The 21,927-nt window shown below is 37.1% G+C and overlaps 1 protein-coding gene across 1 annotated transcript in view; it reads left to right on the top strand.

Annotated features, from left to right (window-relative positions):
• Positions 1–19,259, top strand: part of LRPPRC (leucine rich pentatricopeptide repeat containing) — an 86,753-nt gene extending 67,494 nt beyond the window's left edge. Inside the window, exons 30-38 of the mRNA XM_058021089.1 lie at positions 612–732; positions 4,426–4,514; positions 7,719–7,923; positions 9,949–10,088; positions 10,251–10,366; positions 13,072–13,146; positions 14,680–14,764; positions 17,328–17,470; positions 18,751–19,259. Of these exons, the coding sequence (XP_057877072.1) occupies positions 612–732; positions 4,426–4,514; positions 7,719–7,923; positions 9,949–10,088; positions 10,251–10,366; positions 13,072–13,146; positions 14,680–14,764; positions 17,328–17,470; positions 18,751–18,807 (1,031 nt within the window). The 3' untranslated portion in view covers positions 18,808–19,259. The remainder of the gene's footprint in view (positions 1–611; positions 733–4,425; positions 4,515–7,718; positions 7,924–9,948; positions 10,089–10,250; positions 10,367–13,071; positions 13,147–14,679; positions 14,765–17,327; positions 17,471–18,750) is intronic.
• The last annotated feature ends 2,668 nt before the right edge of the window (positions 19,260–21,927 follow it).

Below are 21,927 nucleotides of genomic sequence, written 5' to 3'. Positions count from 1 at the left end.
TTATAGCTGCATAATCTTGTTTCAGAAAAATAAATGACTGAAAACTGTGCTTATAATTTTTTCCCCCTTTTTGGTAACATCTTTTCATACACTGACAGTTATTGTGAATGCATGAAATAAAACTGTTAATCAGTCAAACAAATGCAGTGTAGTTTACTTGCTAAATATCTGTATATTTGTAAATTGTATGTTTTGTATAAATCTTGTCGTAGCCAAATAATCTGATCTCCCCATATTGGAATCGCCTCCTATATTATTTGTTAAATACTGTTGTGATCATGCACCAGACACTGTAACTGCATACCCCAGAATTAGGTGTTGCTTTAAAAAATCCTGAGTCTTCCCCTTCTAACCAGCTGTGTTGATATTGAAGCAACAGCCACATATAAAGGAAGAGCAGTGGCAAACTTTTTCTCCTGTAGAAGTGTGTGTTGATTTTTTATATACAGGCAGTTCTGAGCAAGCTGTGATCTGCAGCTCTGGGCTTAAATATGTAAGCAAAGGATACATAAATTTAAGATGGACCTTTTTCAGTGAACAAGTGATTTCTTTCTGTGATCCATGTTCTTTCAGTATGACATTTCCTTTTGGCTTTTTTACTCTTTTTTTAGAGGCCTACAATATTTTCAGGAGAATGCAGAAGGATGAGTCTCATTCTCGTTGCTGTGACATCCTTGTAAAAGCGTTGTTAACACAGGATTGTCTTGATGAAGCCCTTGATGTGAAACGCATGTAAGGCTTTTCTTTGTTTGGGGGACTTTTACTGCCTTAGAGAGAGGGCTTAAATAATTTCTGGATCATTTTCAGGTGAGTCCTTATCTTTTAATGGGAAAACAGGTCATGACTAGTGATTAGGAGCTGTGGTAAGAAATACCACAGCTAGTTCAGTGTTTCATAGGGCGATACGCCACATTTTTAAAAAGGTACTAGAGTGACAGTGTGTATTGCTAATAACTCATTTCAAATAACAATCTGAACAAATGTACTTGGCATCAGAGTTGAAAGTCTACCCTTCTGGCAGTCTGCCTTTTCCTCTTTAGAGCAATATCCAAACAGACAAGATTCCTTCACTTAGCTGCCTGTGAGCCTTCCCCTGAATGCCTGTCCCTGCTGCTGTCTTACCCTGCCCACACTCCCTGGCAGCTGGCTGCCTGCCAAATGCAAAATGGTACGTTTGACTGTGATGCCAGTGGCTAAGAGATGACCATAAACCTTAGATCCAACTCTTACACTTCTGAAATAAATCCAACCTGCTGTCACAAGTTATTAGAAGGGAAGGAATCGAATTAACCTTTAGTGAGTTGTATGATACAGCCCTTGCTTTAATGATTGCCTGTAACGTGTGTTCTGGTCAGGTTATAGGCTTTAAAGGGTTCTGACTTGTCAGTGTAGAGTTCAGAAGAACAAGAATTTACGTTTAAGGGTTTTAAGTCTTTCAATTTATTCAACTAAAACAAGACTGTTGGTTGTCATCAAGTGTGCTCACTGAACGAATACAGTGGATTTGGGAATGCCTGTAGGTGAATTACCTAATGTATAGAGTACTGTAAAAAGTTTTTAGAGCCAAATTAATTTCTGATGTCCAGGAACAGTCTAGTGTAAGATTATATTGATTATTTTAATGTTTTCTTTAAAAGTGTTTAGATTGGAGAAATGTCTTTCATTGGAAAAGTGTTGGAGTTCTGCTTTCAGAAGAACAAATAGTCCTTTTGCAAATGGCTCTCAGCAACTGGGCTTTATGATAAGTAATGTTTGTGCCTGCAGGATATATGACTTATATTAGAGAAAACTAAATCAGTTTATCAAATTGATCTCCCTGTAATGCAAGTAACTGATAAATCTTTGCAAATAGAATGTGGAGGGGAGATGTGTTAGGGAGTACAAAGAACACCGATAAAATTTAGGTAGTTTGTTTCAGAGAAAATGCTCAAGTATCTAAAATGTATTGGAATGTTCTTCAGGGAAGAAGCTTGAAACATTGTACTGAAGATTTGTACATGGATACACTGCTTTCCTGCTCCACAGCTCAAACAGTTGTAAGGAAGATGCACAAAGTAGTGCATAATTCCAGCAGTAATTTGAAAAATTACTGGAAAAGAAGTGGAAAAGAAGAAAGAAAGTGGTGGTTTGTTCCTAGTATTTTAGGGATTCAGATTTGTCACTTTAGATAAGTGTTTAGATAAGTGTAGTACATAAATTCAAAATTCAGGGGAAAAAAATCATTTGAAAGACTGAAAAGGTCAGAGATGTGTTAAGCCTCTGAAGTTTGAGATGTTTAGGAGTAAAGTAACAGGATTTTATAAGAGATTTTCTTCTTGGTTGCTGGTCAAAGCCAACTATTATCTAACCCTGGTGCTTTTCACAACTCTCCTACTCCATCTTGTAGCTTAGAAATGCCAAATAATGACAATCTGAGAAGCTTCTGACAGCTTACTGTTGCATCAAGACAGAAAATGCTTCATATTGGTTGTGTTCATGGCATATCTGTGTGGCTTTTCTTCTAGTAACAAAGTTATGCTTATATTAAGCATTTTTAAAAGCTTTTAAGTTCTAAGTAATTCACTGAAATAGAGAAAGTGATGATGTGCATGCCTGTGATTGAGGAATAACAAATCTGTGTACAGCACACATTACTGGATGCTTCAGAATTTTTCCAGCCTCATACTAAAAAGAGATTACTCCTACAAAGCCTAAATGTGTGTGGTGGTCTGAAACTTGTGCAGCTCCTAATATTTTCATAAAATACAGGACAGCTACCTTAATTTAGATACAAATTACTTATTTGACTGTTTGAAGCCAATTTGAAAGGTAAATAATATGTAGATAGTCTTACTGTGTACATTAGCATAGGCAACAAAATAACTACTTTTTAAATAATTTTAAAACATCCAATAACTTCAAAATATCCCTCTGTTACCTGAACTGAAAAACTTCCATGAGAAAGTGATGTGGAAGAAGTAAATGGCACTCCTACACTGCCTTTGAAAGAAACAAACACCAGACATCCCAGAACATTACTGATCTGTTGGTCAACCCAAGTGTAGTTGCTTTCACATTCTAGAACTGTTTTGAGGAATATTTACTCCATTTAGTCCAAGAAGTTTTAAATAGAAATTTAGGAGTATTGGAATGATGGATTAGTTCTGTAATAGTAGCTAACATCTATTTAATCACACTAAAGATTGGAAGATTGGAGAAAGTAAATCCTTTGTTATATGTAATTTACAGTCTCATGCATGAATTGTTGACTTAAGGGCTTTGACAGATGGGACAAAGGGAAAAAAAAAAGGCGGAACTGAGCAGTGGGTGCTTAGGCAGGGATTAAGGGGATTGGTTGGGAGAGGAAGAAAATCCCGAGTCCAGTGACTGCATTTGTGAGCCTGGGAGGCTGAAAGTGACTGAGAGGATAGTCATATTGTGTGCAATGTGAAGGATTTTCTTGGGATTGAGGAGAACAATTTAGCAATGACCCTGCTTACCTCCCAATCCGCTCATCCCCTAAGTTCAAGTAGGTAGGCTGCTCAGTTGTTTGCCACAAGATGATCAGTGAGGCTTATCTTGATTGCTGATATGGTAAATGGCAATGCCCCCCTTTGCTCTGTTGAGATTTTGTAATCTAGAAATGAACATTTGTAAAGTTATCCTTATATATTAAAAATGGAGCTTGGCTATATGTCATTTAGGAGCAGGAACATTTTGTAGTACAAGACCGATGTGATTGCTGGTTAGTCTCTTTTGACTAATTTCCAGAGTGTTAGAAAAGCTTTAGCAGGGTTACTGAAGTAAAGGCTGTCTTTGCTCTACTTACATGAAGTTTTGTATTACAGGAGACAAGGAATTGATAAGCAAATACAATTTTAATGTGGCTAAGGCAGCAAATGTAGGATGTTCGCTTTAAAACCTGTATACATCTAGATGACAGAAATTTGAAAATTAATCAACCAAATGATATGGTGTTAGTTCATAATATGCTTTAGTTTATGTTTAAAATATACAGTGCTGAAAATAAATGTTTCATTTTTATTGCTGAAAGAATAGTTTTATATTTTATAATTATGGTGACTATTGAAAAAAGAAGAAAAAGTATCCAGCTTAGGATACAACAGAACAATGCAGGGCATGCAGTTATTTTAGTCATCTAATATGTCAGCATTCAAGAATCTGAACCGATTGTTTAAAAAAAATCTTGTACTTTGTTTCTTTTGTTGCTCACTTCCAACTTTGTCATCTGTCAGAATGCAAAAAAAAATTATCCTTCTATAACCATTGACAGGATAACACAAAAGCTGTCTCCAGGTCGATATTTTGCAGCAATATTTTTAACATACGAACAGTAGTTTTTATAATTTCACCTTGGTGCTCAACCATTTATTATCGTATCAGAAGCATGTCAGTAATTCCTTTCTAAATGTCTGCTTCTTTTAGTGCTGAGACCCACATCAAGGGCTTCACACTGAACAGTGCTGCCAGCAGCCTCCTCATCATATCGCAAGTTAGGCGGGATTATTTGAAAGGTATGTCACAATGCTTGACCTTTACGTCACATTAATGCCTCTGCAGATTTTTCTTGTAACGCCCTTCGAATACTTGGATAAAGGAGTCCATTTAGCAAATTACCTGCTTATCAAGAGCCTTTTGTGGTAGCTGAGAGACGTAAATTACTGTACATGCATTTATAATACAGCTTGAATATGAATGTACTTGTCATTTGACCACTTAGTCCAGTTTCCATTCCATTTAACACAAGATGGGTTTTCTTAAGATGAATCACAGCTCTTCAGACATGCAAAATTTGTGCTCCAGAACGAGAGAAAGTACAGGCTTTCAAGTGCGTTAAAATTCACAGCACAAGTCATTTTGCTTTGGAAATTAACATACTTTAGAGCATCTGAAACAATTCCCAGCAGTTGTTTCTTGCATATTGTGTTGGTTGTGTGAGATACCAGATGAGTTAAATTGACTGTTAAATGTGCATGATTGTGAACTAAATGATTATAATATTGATTTAAAAACTTAATCAAATACTTTTTAATAGTTCTCAATACCAACAGTAACAGAATACTCTGTTTGGTTTTCTTTTTAATGTAACAATGATAGTGAAGAAAATGGTGGCTGAAGAGTACGTAAGGGTACCCAACAAGATGGTGCATAAAGTTTACAGTTGTTTTATTTTAGTCCTCAGCATTGGCTGCTTTGCAGCCTAGAGATCAGCTCCACAGAGTTATGTCCTACTTATGTAGTTGGGCTGTAGAAGTGTTGTGATGGAGGAAAACTCTGCATGCAGGTAGTTGTACATGCAGGGCAATGTCTTTTATCTACATGCAAGCCTAAGTACAGTGTTGATACATATTTTTGTCAGTACCTTTAGGCATTAAAGCAGCTATGTACAAATTCAGAAAATCCACTTTTGATTTTAACATCATTACGTTTTAGTTAATTCCATCATACATAGCTGTGCTAGTAACTCATACCCATGTAACATCAGCTACATTAAAATACTCAAGATGAGCATTTGGACACGTCTTCTCACTTTTACTCTTTGTTTCCTGTGGCTGATAAACCTGTCTTCTTCCTCATTCAGTCTCCAGTTTCATGTCATTGGCAGGTGTCACCCACTGAAGTATTTGTGATGAATGCCATTGCTCCTTTTGCTCTTGGCAGATCTTTTTTTGCTGCTTTCAAGGCCTTCACCTGACTTTCCTGTCTGATTTTATTCTCATAAATCTTCTCTGCTTTCTTCTCTAATATGCCATAAATTTTACCAGTTCTTCCTGAATGTTGCACGCCAAAAGTCTTCCCTTCTTCAGAACATCAGTGATGTTTCTATATCCTGCTAGTCTCTTGCACTGCGGTTCTTTTAGCTAGCATACTAAATCCTGTTACATCAACTCTCTTCCTTGTTGTACTCTAAAAATCTCACTTTCTGCACAATGCAAAGTTTCTCAATCTTGTGGAATTACATTACTTTGCATAATTATATTTTCTTATATCTTGTGCATTGAACAAGCTTTATCTAACAATTTTATTGAATAGTCACATTTAATCATTGTTTCTATTTTATTTTGAGATATACTACTTGTCTTTGTCTAAGTGAAACTTCGAAAATGCAAGTTACTCAGTATTTCAGCCATACAGGTCATTTTCTAAAGCTCACAAATTACCCAAAACATTTTTGGCATGGTGTTTTTGTAGTCTTTTGTTGGTGAGGTCCATTTGACCTACATCCTGTGATGGCTTTCATTTCTGTAAAACCTGCTTGCTTTTTACCACTTACATACCTCATTTAGTTCATCAGCATTCTTTGCTGTGTAATGTGGTGCAGTTAAAAGGTTTTCTGGAGGTACTAAAGTATACTCCTAAGAGCTCTGATATCTTCTAGCAAGAACTTGGTAAAAACCAGGTTACAGTCAGAACTTGGGTTTGGTGGTAGGAAATTTGCAGAGTTTGTAGAAGGTTATTTTGAAAGATGCATGGTTGGTTTCCACAAGCATATAGTTACCTGCGGAATTACCCACTATGCTACTAGTACCTTACTTCTTGCAGTAGTTCTGCACATATGGAGCTTTCAAATCTTTTCTGTCCTTGTTCTTGAGAAGGCTGGTTGCACTCTGTGCTAGAGGGAGGCCCACACCTAGTTAGGAGAGAATTGGAACTTGGCATGTCTTCTGAGATTGCTTGTTAAAAGTTGGGCGTCTTCCTCCCCCCCATGTATTGCTCCTTATTTTCCCTAAAAAGAAGAATATGGGGCAGAAAAAAAAACTTCCTGTGAAGGAAGCCTAAGCATAAAGGATGTTTTTTGCTTCCTCTCGTGTAAAGGGTAGTTACTTGATTTCTGCAGTACCTGCATATTGAATTGGAATGGCAATGCTGTGGAGTTCGTGTGGGTGTATATTATGCTAGGAGTGTTATCCCTTGGTATTATAATTATCATCTGTGATTAATCCTGCCTGTGCTGGTAAGGAATAAGAGATTTTTACCAGAGGGGCATGTCTTTCTGTGTGTGTTTGCTCATGGATAACAGTAACTGACAAGAATTCTGCTAGGAGAAACGAGGGTGACTTCATCAGCTATGGGTTTGGGGAATTTGTGGCAGATGGACAGGAGATTGACCTTGTGTGTTTTTATCATGTAATTGCTATAATCTTAGGAGCTTCTGAGGAAAGGGTTGAGTTCTTGGTTTTGGTTCTTGCAAGGAAACTTGTATCCCATAATTCTATTTAAAAATTAAATTTGGGGAAACAAAGCTTTCATGCACACTTAAAAAGAGAAATCTCAGTATTGTAATTCATCAGTTTCTGTAATGGACTACATTTTTAGGCTATATTTATTCTTAAATATACGACATTTTTTGTTTTTAGTGAAGGAAATTGATTGCGGTTTGGGGAAGAAAAGAGTCAGGACTTCAAAATCATAAGAGAGGATGTTTGTGACACACCTGCTTTCCTTGAGCTGGTTAAAAACAAATTATTTCAATGTTGAAAGTAAAGTAGCTTAATACTTCTTATTATGAGATATTACAGCCTTTCAACCTAAATTATTGTTGAAAGTTTTTGTTTGTGTATATGTATTCAAGTTAGAATTCACTCTAGTGATTGCAGGGCTTAAAGAATTTTTTTTCTGTACTTATTTTTAATGGGTAGGATTAATGATACCAGCAGCATGGTGCTTTCTGAACTAAAGTCTGATTTCTGTTTCCCTTATTTCTTTACCATTGTTAGATGCCTTGGCTGTTTTAAAAGGAATGCTTGACAGTGGTGTGTTGCCTACTAGAGCAGCAGCTACTGCTCTCATTCATGCCCTGGCAGAAAAGGGAGATGTAAAGAGCCTGCAAGTACTTGAAAACATCCTGGGAGACGTCACAAAATCCATTCATTTACCTGACTCACTAATCTCTAATGCAATTGCACTGGCCCATACAAAAAGGTAAGTATTTCTAGGACTGTGTATTTAATTCTTTTCTGCAATGTGCTGAGAAATCTCTTGCATTATCCATTTCATTCTGTTTCCATTTTTACAGTGTCCCAGATGTTGAAATTCTAGTTGAGTATAGTGTGTAGTTCTGTTCTGGTATTGTCTCCCATACAAATTTGGGGTTGGAAATTGAATGAAATAGAGATATAATAACTGTGAAACATTAAGGTCTTTTTTGGTGCTGTAATTTGATACTTTTGTTCCAATGTGCATGTAAAGTGTTTCCTTGGTGTTAGATCAAAAGCTCTATGAAGTCTGAAGTAAAATGGAATTACTTCATCAAACATAGCACCCAGGGATTATATAAATATGTATTAAATATATGTATTTTTTGTTGTTGTTGTTGTTTGTTGGAAAGAAAAATCTACTACCTGTTCCAGCAGTTGAAATGGCAGTATATTCTTGAACTCTTATTGTCTTTACCTTCAAAATGTGAAAGCCAAATGTGTATCTGTGGAGTGAGGTCTTTCCAGTAAGAGCTGAAAAAGCTTGGCTGATACTTTAGGCCGCAGTTTAGTCATCATGGTTATCCCCACACTTCCTAGTATCCAGTGATTCAGCTGTTTGTTCAGTATTGTGCTCTGTGTGCATTTCTGGTTTAGTTGATACATTGGTACTTTGCTGGTTTATCCTTTGTGTGTAAAACTGCATGAGGAAGCACCTGGAGGAGAGAGGGCAAGGTCAGCTTCTCCAATACACTTTGCAGGGACCTGTCTTCAGGAATCCTCCATATTCTGTTGTTTCATTTCAAACTAGTTTTTTTGAGTGGACCTCCTGTGCCTGGCTTGGCAGGAAAGCTGTAGAGCTCTGTAGTACATCACAGATTCTTGGTTGCCTCAGGCATGCCAGGCCACAGGGAGCAGATCCCAGTGGTCCTTGGCACACAGTTCTAGTGCATGGACTTGAATGTAAATTAAATGCTTCACATGGAAGAGACACTTCATTATTTGTGTTAAAATATGCCTATTTTCCTGTATTTCCATGTCATAAAAGTGTGGCAAACTCAGGCTGTGCTCTTAAGATGGAGTTTGGTGACAAGTATAAATAAATAAATTTCCATGCAGGTAGAGCACCAACTTTTCCCATACCAAAACTAACTTGATGTATGAAAAGACTGAGCAGTGTAAATAATATATTCTTATTTATATTCTTCTATATATTCTTAAATACCTTGTAATCTCATCTTTATAACTCTGAAAAACAGATTCTTACTGATATTTCCAATACAATGTTCATTTTTTGGTAGTTCTGTGTTTCTGATTCAGTTTTCAAAGCATTTTTCATAGCTTTTACATGTGCTGCATTGCTGCTTCACCTAAAAACATTCATTGTGCTCAGTTTTCTCTTTCAATTTAATTAGGTTTTACAGTGGACTGGTAAGAGGTGTTGTCATTTGAACTTTTTAGAATGCTGGAAGAAGAGTTTACACTTTGGTGAATACTTCTTGCATTATTTTATTAGCATTTGCTATATTTAAGCCTTAAGATTAAAAGCAAATAGATGTAATGACCAAATGACATGTAGTATTGTCTTTTGCATCCAAAAGGGCAGGCATGGAAAAATCAGGTAAATAATTAATTACATTGCATAAAAATACTTAAGTTGCATGCATTAATTATTCAGATATCCTCTGTTAATGTTTAGATTTTACCTTCTAGATTTGCAGGACGCATTTTCCTAAAGCAGAGTGCTGAACTCTTCTTTCTTAATGAGGACTAAAGTGTGTCCAAAGTACCTAAACTTTGCACAGGTCAAAGGCCATTTAAAGTGACTTATTAATTGATTTATTCATTCAGTCATAAATTGTTTCACGTTTACAATATCTGAGCGAATAATTTCTTTTGGTCAATGTTTTTTCATCAGCTATTCCTGGTAAATACAAGCTTGATGTAGAAAACAAAATCTTCATTTTAATTGCTTCTTTAGGTTTAGAAATCTTGATTTCAGAAACTGAGCCAGTTCAATCTCTTTTCCTAGCAATGACCTTGATGCTGCTGTGAAATACCTTGAGCCTCTGCTTATCTCTAGTGCACAGAATCCTGATCAAGCTGTCAGAAGTATTTCCTATTTGTTAAGAAAGGTGTCTGAGGAAGGATTAGAACCAGCTTTGGAAAAATGTAAGTTAATTGCAATGATATTTAAATATTCTGACTCGACAGAGGTGTTATGAAAGAGCTATTACACATAAAACTTGCTCAGTCAGCATAAATCATGCCTGTGAAGTTTGCAAAAGCAGCTTTTCAACCCAAGCTTTTCCTCATGTTCTCATCATTTTGCAGTTGGTGCGATGGCAGAACGAGTGGCCAGTCAGTGTGGAATGTACAGACCTGTCACAGATCTTTTCCTTCAGTATATCACTGCAGGCAGAGTGGATGATGCCAGATCGTTGATACAGGTAATGACATAACAAGAGGAACAGAAATGCTTAGAGCTCTCCAAAGGTTAACTGAGAAATTGTCACAAAGTGATGTTGTGCAGCTGCTGGGATGCATTTGAATTACAGTGTGAGCAGCAGTGCACCCTTTACACTAAACCACGGGCTCATGCTCTACTGTGAGGGTAGCAGTGCATGCCAGAGTCAGGGATGGTTTTTGTCTTCCAGTAACATGAAGGGAATAAAGGAAGAATTTGTATATTGCACAGATTTTTTCTCCAAGTTCTCTGTTAGATGTCAGTTGCTTCTTGCAAACATTTTCCTTGAAACTTCTCACCTAATTTCCTAAGTGCTGTAAACACGATATCTTACAGCTGTACAGTTTGCAAAACAAGCAGGCAATAATTGCTTGTCATGGACTTCACTTGGCTGTAGTATTGTATATATTGTATTCAGGGTTGGTTAAAAGCTGAATTTGCTTTCTAGTTGTCACAGATGCATTAAACCCCAAATGCTGGTCTCTGGGTCACAGTCTCAGCTAATTTAGGAGTTGAGACAGCTGCATTTGTGCCAAGCTAAAGACAAGCCAAGCAAGAGGTGGGATGAGCTGTGGGTGCTGGGAGCAGGCTCTGTCAGGAGGCTCATCCAAGCAGGTGATAGTGCAGCAGTCAGACTGATGTGTGCATAGGCTCCTGCCTCAAATCAGGGCCTCTTATCATCTCCTGATAGTGCATGCTGCTCATTTACCAGTGCCTAAGTATTTTAAACTCTTAAAGAAAAAGCTCTGCTTCATCCATGACATATTTTATGATATTCCAAGGCACTACCAACAAAGCTGTTCTGTTACTTCTGCTGCAGTAGGAGGGTGTATTCCTTGTAATTCCCTTACTTTGTGCAGGGCTTTGCCTAACTGGTGATCTGAATATTAAATGAAAAGGAGACTACAATTTTGCCATAAAACCCTCTTGCTATATAGCTTGAAACATCAAAATGCAAAAAAATTCTCCTTATTCCACTCTTTCTGATTTATTGATTGCTCTTTGATTGCTCTTTGTTTGAAATGGAATGAGTAAATGAAAATTGGGTACTTTTTTTCTTTTGTGAAGATAAGATTTTTATACATGTATATATTCGTGAAACTTGTTACAAGAGCATCTAACTGTTAGAATTAAATTCATGGCTCTATAGCATACTTGAAATAACCTTGTATACATTGTATCTTAATGGACAATTTAAAAATACCTTGTTATAAGTGGATATTTACAGGTAAGCTTGAGTTATAACTTCTGTGTCTAGGAGAAAAATAGGGGATTTTATGACTCAGGAAAAACTGTGGGCTGGGTTAAACATTTGTGACTGCTATGTGGATCAAGTGTTTCACTAATAGGAATCCACCAACTGGAGGATAGGAATAGTCACTCTGCATTTTGGAAATTAAACAACAATCTAAATAAATACTTTGCTTGTAATCTAAAATATTAGTATATATATGAAGACTCCATGGTTTCAGAAATGCATCTAAGAGTCTATTTCAAAGTTTATGGAACAGCTGCAGTGTCTGTTACTGTCTGGAGGGAGAATGCTTTTACTGATGAGAGTCAGAAGGGATTTGATATTTCAGCATGAAAGGGAGCTGTGGATAATGTTTCTCAAACTAGACTCTTTCCTGTCAGAGCAGTTACTGGCAGTAGGTGAGAATGGCTAGAACTGGTAACAAAATATTGCAAGTTTCTCTCATCAGTGTTTTGCCCCTATTCAGCACCATAAAGGCACTTCTTGTCTGTTTGCCTAAAGGAGGGAACCTTCACGCCTTTTCACCTGGACTTTAAAGAGCTTGTAAACATATTACTTCAACAGAATATTCATAATGGCATAACCCAAATTTTCTTGTTTGCAAATGTCTACAATACTAGTTGAATATAGGAAAATCATAGTATGTGTTTTCATATGCACAATATTCTCTTTTTCCTGTGCATTTTGGTGCTGATATCACACAGCTGGTAAAAAAACCATACTCTGCATTTTTAAGAGTTCTAACACTGACATCTTTGAGGAACACACACTTAATATTGTCTTGTATATTTTATTTTGTCCTTGTTTCTAAAGTAAGATCAATTTTTGATTTTTATCTGGTCTGTCTCAAACTTTTTTAAGTTCAACTTCTCTTTCTCAAACCCTGTCTATTGCAGTTAAAGCCTTTTATAAAATAGAGAGATTGAAATCAGTCCTTTGTATGCATAAGTGTAGGTAATTATACTTTAAAGAGAACTTGCTTTGTACATTTTAATTTTTATAAAGAAACGAGCAGTTATCTCCCTGACACCTTATTAAATGTATAATTAACCTTATGATCCCTAGCTCACTTGTGAATGCTTGGCAGTATAATTGGAGAGGAATAGTGTTTCTCTTTTTCATTCTTTTGCAGTCCTAAACCTCGTTTTTGTGGTATATTTGAAGTATTAGTTTAATTCTTTCCCCTATTGTTTTAAACAAACTTTATCCCTACCATTTAAAAAATGTTTACCAATGAAGTGCATTAAATGAACTTGGTTTGTGGTTGGTTTTTTGGTTTTCTTGTCAACCTAATATTCAATTATTTACCTTATAAATTGGTAATATGTTAGTATATTGTTTTAAGCATCTGTAATTGGCAATTTTCACCTTGGTAATTTTGTTTAACAGTAACCTACTTATGTCTGCTACATTAATCATTTCTTTGTCTTTAGAGGTGGGATGGAATAGTTCAGGAGAAGAGAGCTTTAGGGCGTTTTTTGGCTAGATCAGCATCTCAACCTGGACAGGTACAATATTTTTTTCATGTATACAATTTCATATGTTGCAAAATACTATTTCATCAACCTTTGTTAAAGGGTTTTGAACTTCGCAGTTGACGGCTTTACTGGGTTTCTTGAGGAGGGAGGAGGTTAATTTGCAGAGCTGGTTATATTTAAAGAACAGTTTACATTATGGAGCATGATGGAAAGGAGGGTGTACTTAATATTTTTCTATTGTTTCGGTTATTTCCTGCATTTTTCCATATTACACTGTACATCCTGCAAACATTGTGCTTAGAATGTTTTACTGCATTATCCTGTTCAGTTTCACAATCTGAAAGTCCTTATTTTATTGGCTACCTTGTACAAATACAAATGCAAGTTAAAACCTCAGCCTCTCTCTGATAAAATGCCTCTGTGTTTACATTAAAAGACACATTTCATATTACTTGTTATGGTGGTTTGGACATGTATCTACTTGGAGCATCTGTTTAGATTCCTGGCTTTGTCCTCATTCCCTGTAATTTGAAATGCTGTTTATATGCTTGCTCTACTCCTATCCCTCCCTCCTCCTATTGCCCCCTTAAAGTAAACAGAATAATCCCAAAACAAATAAAATACAAATCCAAAGGCCAACAAAGAAACTCCAACCCACACAAAAAAGCCTTAGAACACACTAAAATAATCAAACAACTCCCACCCCTCAAACCCAACACTGAACAACAACCAAAAAACCCTGAAATACACACCCAAGCAAAACCATATGGATTTCTCTTTCATAGAGGAGCAGCATCAGGAACATCTAGCACACAAACTAGAATAATTTTTTTTTCAAATGAGTCAAATGCATATTTATGTTTTGTGGGAATTGCATTAAATACTAGTTGATTTAAAGTTCTTCTCTTGAAGTGATGATGATAAATACAATGTGATAAACATTGTTTGGTGTCTATAAGAAGGAACTAAAAATGTGTAAGTTTCCCAGCTCATCAAGCTGAAATTTTACTAACACATCAAAGTTGGTAGTGTGTGATAAAGATGTTCTTCATTTCAGTAAACTGCTTTTAATTTAAAACCTAAAAATTTTTGAAACTGCAATCAGAGGCTGAGGGAAGGAGGTTCTAAATTTAAGCACATCAGTTAGTGATCTGACTCCTTTTAAGCATTGATCATTGCTGCCATTGACCTCTGGGTCATTGAAGGATGAGTGTTTTGCAGTTTTCCTAAATTGGTTGTAATCCAGCCATATTCTTATTGATACATTAATTGTCTACTTGAAGAAAAAACAAGACACTAATGTTTAGGATTCTTGAGTACAGATTTTAGATCTGTATTGCATTAATTGCATTTTGTGCTTAATTGCTTTTACTATTTCATATCTGCAAAATTTTGGGAAGGAAATTATTGTACATACTTTGAGTCACACAGTCTATTCTTTGTTACCAGTACAGTTTATTTCACTTTAAAACTGTGCAATCACTGTTCTGAATTTGGTGACTTCATTTTGTTCTTTAAGATTTCAAGTTCATGGGTTTTTTGTATGTGCATTAAATCTCACAGGCCAAGAGGATTGAGGCACTTATGGAACTGATTCCTGAGCATCTTGATCCAGCAGTGGTGTACCGGTACCTCTTGAGATGTTATGGTAAGCAATGCTCCTTGGAACAGTGTTTTGGTGAGAGCTCTGGAGACATTCAGAAAGGTCATGCAAGCCCTTACTTTACAGTTCAAGTCATAAAGAGGTGCAGAGGTTATCTGAGGTTTTTCTTGTTTCAGTCTGTTGGGTCTGTATGCTGTCCTGGCTGTTAGGATGAAAGAGCAACCAGCTGACACAAGCCATGAATCCTTTACTTAGAACCTTAAGTAGAGGCTTCATGGAATAAGAAAGAATCCATCCTAACCCATGGGGAAAAATGCTGTAGAAATGAATGACTTTTAAAATGAATTTAGCTTTTTTCCCCCAAAACATGTAGTAATATTGGTTCCTTTTATGTGTGCATGTGTAGGTTCCAAAATAATAAGTGATGTGTTCAATCAGTAATGTGAAACGATCTTATTGTTATTAGTGTAAATTATTTATACATCTTATAATGTAGCCAAAGTTAGTATTCCAGATGTCTGCATTTGAATTTACATAAATAGTTGAAATATTTATCAGTTCTCTTTATAGCTGAAGTCAGAAGAGACCACCTCTAAAAAAGTCAAGTTTTTTGTTTATGCATGTTTATTTGCAAGGCTCACTCTTGAAAAACTAGGACAAACAGCTCCTATGGCAACACTGGCATCTCTGTGCTGTAGAGTCCTTTGCCTTTTGTACTCTGATACTGTCCTCCAGTTTTATAACAGGGAGTAAATCCTTTTCACATGTGTTACAAGCAAAAAAGAACAAGGACAGAAGCCTTTGTGTACCAGTCTATCACAGAGGAGATAAATAGGAATAATTAGGTAAAACACTTCAAACACTTCAAAGATATGATGTTAAAGGAATACAAACATACTTATTTGAATCAAGTTGTAGAAGTGCTGTGATTGTTATCTAACTTAGAAAATTTGCTTGCTTAGTAATATTGGAAAGAGCAATCACTACCAAAATTGTTTAGCCCTGTAACAGATAGGTTCAGGTTCACAGCAGGGTATGTTTTTGAACATGTTTTCATAAAACAAAAAATTGCCCTTTTGTCACCAGCACTGTGCTTGCTGCTTTATGCTGTCATTAGTCCTCTGCTGCTTTAACTTTAGTAAAAATTCTGTAAGTAAGCTAAGCTATTCACTATCCTTCCTAACTGCATGATGGTAGAGCAGTTTCATAAAGAGATTGCTGAGAATCAATCAGTTGCCCAGCTGCACCCACAACAGTGGTTAGAGTATATTGAACAGTGAAGCTACACTCTGTATGAACAGATGCTTGCTGTACTCTCTTCAGGCAGAAATGTACCTGGTTCCTAGCAGGTTCTAGAGGAGACACTCAGTACCAGCATGAAGAGTTTTAAAAGCTGTTCTCAGGTCATTCTGTGCAAGCATCTTACCTGTATGAGACATTGATCATTTGACCATTAAAGGAATCATCAGCAAAATATTTAGCACAACTGAAAATGAGAAGGCTTGGATTGTGCTCTAGCTATGAGGGGTAGAAATAAGATCTTTTAAATGAAAGTTGCTGGGTTTTTTTAATTTTAAAGTTACTACTAAGCTTTCAAACATGCTTTCTTGTTTTGCACCAAATCCAACCCTGTATTAACATTAATTTCTTCACTCAAAAATTTTCTCCTTTCAGGCGATTGTTATTTTTAATTAGAAAAGGCTATGAAACATGGCAGAGGATTGTTATTACCACAGTTGCTAACTGTTTCTAATTAACAAAAAAAGGGCAAATAAAATTATAATTGTTTGTGTTTAGCAAAGATATAGAAGAACATAGATCACAGCTGAAAGAAGCTTGATCATCTGTCAGGCATCCATGATGGAACAAATAAAAGGACCTTTACTCCTGTCCTTGTCCTGAGATGAGATCCACTGCCAGGGCTAGCTTTCCTTCAATCTGGTGAGATGCACAATCCTTTGCTGTACACCTTTTAGAAAAAAGAAATATGTAAAATCACGATTGTGTGGTCCATTAAATGCAATCTAAGTATTAGCTCTTTTTGTTGGTGTTTCCCATACAATAAATCTATTTTAAAGTTGTAGAAAGTTAACAATTTCTATGCTTTCATTAAGCTGTCATTTCATGCAGTTTTTGCAGTAGCCTCCCACATTAAAAAAGGAGCTCAGCCACTTGCCAGATGTGAGTGGGAAGCTCTTTCTCATGAGAAAGGGACACAGGCTATCCATTTCTGCACAAAGCTTTTTTTTCCTTTATGAACCATTGCTTTTATAGCTCCTGTGGTTGCGAAGATGATGTTTCCAAATGTGAACAAGTAATACCTGAGACAGCTCCCATACTGCAGGTGTTTGTGTTCCCCCTCCCAGGCAACAGAATGCATTTAACTGGACATGATGGCTTCCTTGATGTTTACAAGGTGCTAGGAGCTGTTGTACTGCTTCTAGGACCCTGGGGACAGCAGTGAAACTGTCAAGGGTCGCTTCAGTTTCATCCCAGTGCTTCTCAAGCAAATGTCTGAGCAGCAGTCTATGGTTGAGCATGAGTAAAAATAGGTGGAAAGAGAAACAGGTAACCATTGAGATGTTTTGGGTTCTATTTTTTTCCTCAGAATTGGATGGGGATGTTGCTTCTGTAAAGGCTACATATGAGAAAGCAAAAGCGAAGAATGTAGAGCTGCACGAGATCGCTTTGAAATCTTTAGCAACTTTTCTGAAGAAAGTAGGAGAGCCTGTCCCTTTCACTGAACCCCCTGTGAGTATTTCCTAATTAAGAAATAGAGCTGCAGACTTGTGTATGTTCAATATTAATAAAACAAATTGCATGAATAATTACATAGGGACTAGGTCTCCGCAGAGATTCCTCAGAGGAGGTAATGTGTGAAGTCCTGGGTGTTGTGGGAGCTGTGGTAATCTTGCATTGGATTTGACTTGAGGAAATAAAACCCCTTGGGGCTTATGATATCTAAACTGCCTCCTTATCAGGCACTCATCTACAGGTGTACCTCAAATCTCCTTGGGGCATTCTTCTAAGCAATTGGACTTGAAAAGGCGTGCAGAAATTGTTCTTCCGTAACAATTAATGGCTTCTAGTTTTCATTAATTAGTGTTTTGTGTCTCCTATAAGTTGCTGAGCTAGTAAGATGGAATTTTAGACCTGTAGGAATTATTTTTCTGTTGCAGCTTTGCTTCTAGCTGCCCTGCCAAGATACCTATGCACTGTGCAAACACATATTACTTGAGGGTGACAAACAGCATGACATTAAATCTGTGAAGATTGCAAATAGTTCTGCATCATTCCTTTGACTAATTGTTTACCAGTACCATTTTTGCTAAGCAGATTTTGAAGACATTCTCTTTTCCATTCCCTAAGCAAACCTTTTATTGCAATTTTCTCACCACTTTTTATATTCTAAAAAAATGTTCTGTAATTTGGTGAAGACTGACTATATACTGTTTCTCTATATTGCTTCATGATAAATGTGATTTTTAATTTGGAAAGAGTTGGAGAAAATTTTGGCGCAAAATATTTAGTTTAGTCTTTCAATGATTATGATGGGTTTTTTCTGCAGCTTTACATAGTTTATAGTCTGATTTTTTTGTTTGGACTGTAAATTTAAAACATAGAATGTCTGTTTCTTATATGTAGCTAGTGAAAATAAGAGTGTTTTTTCCAAGTCACTGGGATGATTCATTCCCTGTTCAATTTTTCTCTAATGCAGCTTGGTCTTTAAAAACGTTTCAATTTTTTTGACACAATTGCAGATTGAAGTTAAAAAGTATTTTCATTTTAAAATGAAATTGATTATATTATTGCATTTAGTAATAGAAGCTTCATTATGCATTTTTGGCAAGGTTTTCCTTTTCCTTTTATTCACTCTCTCTGGTATTTCTCCTAATTATACAGACTTCAATACAGATCTAGTTTTGCATGACAGAGAATAATAGATTTTGTCAGGACATGAGACTTTGTTCAGAATTAGTAACTTTTCAGCTGAAACAAGGTTGAACTTGTTTATTCCACTCTGTTTATAGGAGCCTCTCAAGGTCTATGTGGAAAAATGGAGGAATAGAAGATCGGCAGCATCATGAACAGACGGTTTTATGATTTAGTTGTTTATGAAATTGTTTAAATACTACACTCAATAAAAACTTTAAAAAGCATGTTATGTGTAATTAATTTAAATCTGTGATTAACATCACTTTCCTTAACTGCAGTTGATAGAAACATTTATTAATGGAAATGCTGTTAAAATTGCTAATGAAATATCAAGGTGCAGCCCTGTGAGATATTTCCATTTTGATGTATGATCTGCTGTAAACTCAACTGGTTTTTTGCCCCTGTTGATTTGCCAGATATATGTATATCAAGAAAGTTGCTAGAGGGGTACGGAACTGTAACTGAAGGAGACTGTCTTGTCCTTGTTCTTTGCCTGGTCACTGTACTTTGGGGTGAAAATATGAGGGTGAAGAACATAATCTTCAGGATTCAGCTGTATCTACACAGAAAATAAACAAAATTTTTAAGTTTTCTCTTAATTGTACTTTCTTGTGTTAAGCATCTTGGTAGGGTGTTGGCTATTATATGTAAAGACAAAATACTTCCACCTTTTATACTAGCCTTGTGTGCTATAGTCATATAGCATTTCATTTTCATAACTCTTAGTCCAGTTAATTTTATGGATACAAGAACTCCATATTCATGAAAACATGTCCTTTAAACAAAGCAGTACCTATTCTTTGCAGGGGTAGCAATTTTTACTTGCTGGGAGACTGGTGGACATTTTTTATTTGAAGGAATGTAGGAGAACAGCCATTCTGAGATGATATTTTACAGCTCAGAGTTGTGTGATCATGGAAATAAGACATGTCTAAGTTACAAAGATTAAATATTAGGTAGAAAATACATCCATTATCTCTGTGCATTATGGAAACTCACAAATGTGCACATTGGTATTGCAAATGGAGTACGTTGCCTGCTGAGTAACTCAAACAGGTTTTACTGAAATGAAAGATTGTTTCTGTGCATTTCAGCTTTGTTTATTAATCCTTAAATTTTCAGCCATATCTTAACTGAGATATCTTTCTTAGGTTTTCCCACATAGGCAAAATAGTGGTAATTAAAAATTTATGTGTTGGTTCAAGGCTTTGGCAAAATTTTGCAGGACTTGTATGGTCAAAGAAAGAAATTCAGACTTAATTTTTTTAAAGTTAAAACTCCCAATTTAATTAATTATTATATTAAGAAATACACAGAAAAATCCTGCTGTCGTTCAAAAATGAGGCTTCACTGATCAGGAGGGGGAGAGTGGTAAATTTTGTTCTCCAGGCAAGCTGGATGAGTGCAAGCAGTGTCTGCCTCCTCGGTGGCGTGGTTTTGCAGTGACCTTCATCACTCCACGAGCGTCGACTCGACAGCACACGGCGGCTACGTGCCTCGAACTGCCTCGCACCCTTTGTTCCTGCCTTGTCAAGATAAGGCATTAACGTCTGAAATTTCATTCACAGCCTAATGGTTGTGTGCCCTATCTGAAAGCAAGCCTAGGCAGGACTCAGTTTATTTCATTTCACAAATGGAGATGGTTCTTTTTTCTAAAGCTGCAGCTACATTACATGTGTTTCAATGTAATAGCAGCATAATTGAAGACTGTGTCAACTAGTTGGCAACCCTTTCTCTGGTGCCACAGCTCTTGTTTTTAGAGGTCATCTCATGAATCTCTCCATTTCACAGCAGTAGCCGTGTTCCTGTAAGTGGAGTCACAGCTGAGCGTAACTCGAGGAAATGGGCACAGATGCAGCTGGAGCTGAGCTAACACATGGATTAAGGAAGAGAATATTACTTGAAGCAAACACCAGGTCACCACAGAGGAAGTTAACAGCAGATCTGCGGATCTGAACTCCCATTTGACAAGGAGGTGAAGTCTCATAAGGCTGTGGATCAGGTACTGCACCCATCAGTGGTCTGTGTTGTGATGCCAGGGAGTCATGTTAGCAGATTCTGCCCTCTGAGGCAGGAGGGCAGCACACAGGGCCACAGCCGGATGCAGGGCTGTGTTGCTAGTGCCCACGGTGGGGTCTGACCGTGCTGGATTGGTGCTAGTTAACATCTGTCCATTTTTCTTCTAGCTGGTTTGCCTCTCAGCCAGAACCATGCCCTGTAATTGCTGCAGTTACAGAGATAATAAGTACATTTGATAGCCTGTAACTGAGGAGTGTAAGTGAAATTGTTTTCAGCTCCAAAATTGCCTTTTGAGTGAGCTCATGGAAAGTCGTGGGCTGAGCAAGCCAGCTCCGGAGCCCATTAAACATCAGTGAGGCGCTGCAGGAACATGAGACCAAACAGAACCAGGGTTTCATGGCAGCAGGGACAGGGAAATGAGCTAAAGGACATGCTGACCATTTGGGATCCCATTGGAATAGCCTGGACTCAGGAGCCCAGCCTGTCTCTGTGGCAGAGATGGGAAGAAGGAGATTATTCAAAGGTTGGGCTGCTGTTGTGTGATAATACTTTTGGATTTCCTGTTCCAGTAAGTGTTTCATGTGCAGTTAAGGGATGATTACACACAGAAGTGCAGTCTCTCCTGTCTTTAAAATGTGGGCCAATGAGGGATTTGTGCCACTCTGGGACACAATCATCTCAGTCTGAAACAAGGGTATAACGGGAGGGTTTTGCAGAATTGGCATTTGTGCCGACTCTTCAAGAGCACGCTTGAAATGATAATATTTCTTGTGCATCGTTGTGCTGAGACTCAGCCATTTCAAGCATGAAGAAAAGTGCAGTTTAGAAGGTTGGCATTTCTTTACCAAATAAGTAGGTGGTTTCATTATTTCCTCCTCTTCAAAGAGAGAAACCTGTAAGATGAGAAAATGCAGAATGGCAGCCTTGCGAACTTGTCACGGTGATTTACTGGTCCTGAGAGTAAATGCACTCTGGCACACTGACCACAGCATGCACCCCTTTAAAGCAGGATAGAATTATTTGCCACCAGCTAGTGGATAACTGGGATTGTGCAAGATCCAGACCAGGTGCAGTGTCTGTGAGATGGGAGCATGCCTTTCCAGAGGCCTCCGTGGGAAGCAGAGAGCCTGCTGACATGCCATGACCTGACATGTTACTGTAGAAAGCAAATTGTGGGAGTGTGTATGTGTTTGCATAATCGTGTGTCTTGATTGGGGTTGAGAGGACTGGGAAAAGCTTGCTGCCTGAATTGA

This window comes from Melospiza georgiana, chromosome 3 (assembly GCF_028018845.1).
Source record: "Melospiza georgiana isolate bMelGeo1 chromosome 3, bMelGeo1.pri, whole genome shotgun sequence".
Classification (NCBI taxonomy): domain Eukaryota; kingdom Metazoa; phylum Chordata; class Aves; order Passeriformes; family Passerellidae; genus Melospiza; species Melospiza georgiana.
This window is presented reverse-complemented; position numbering and strand designations above follow the sequence as displayed.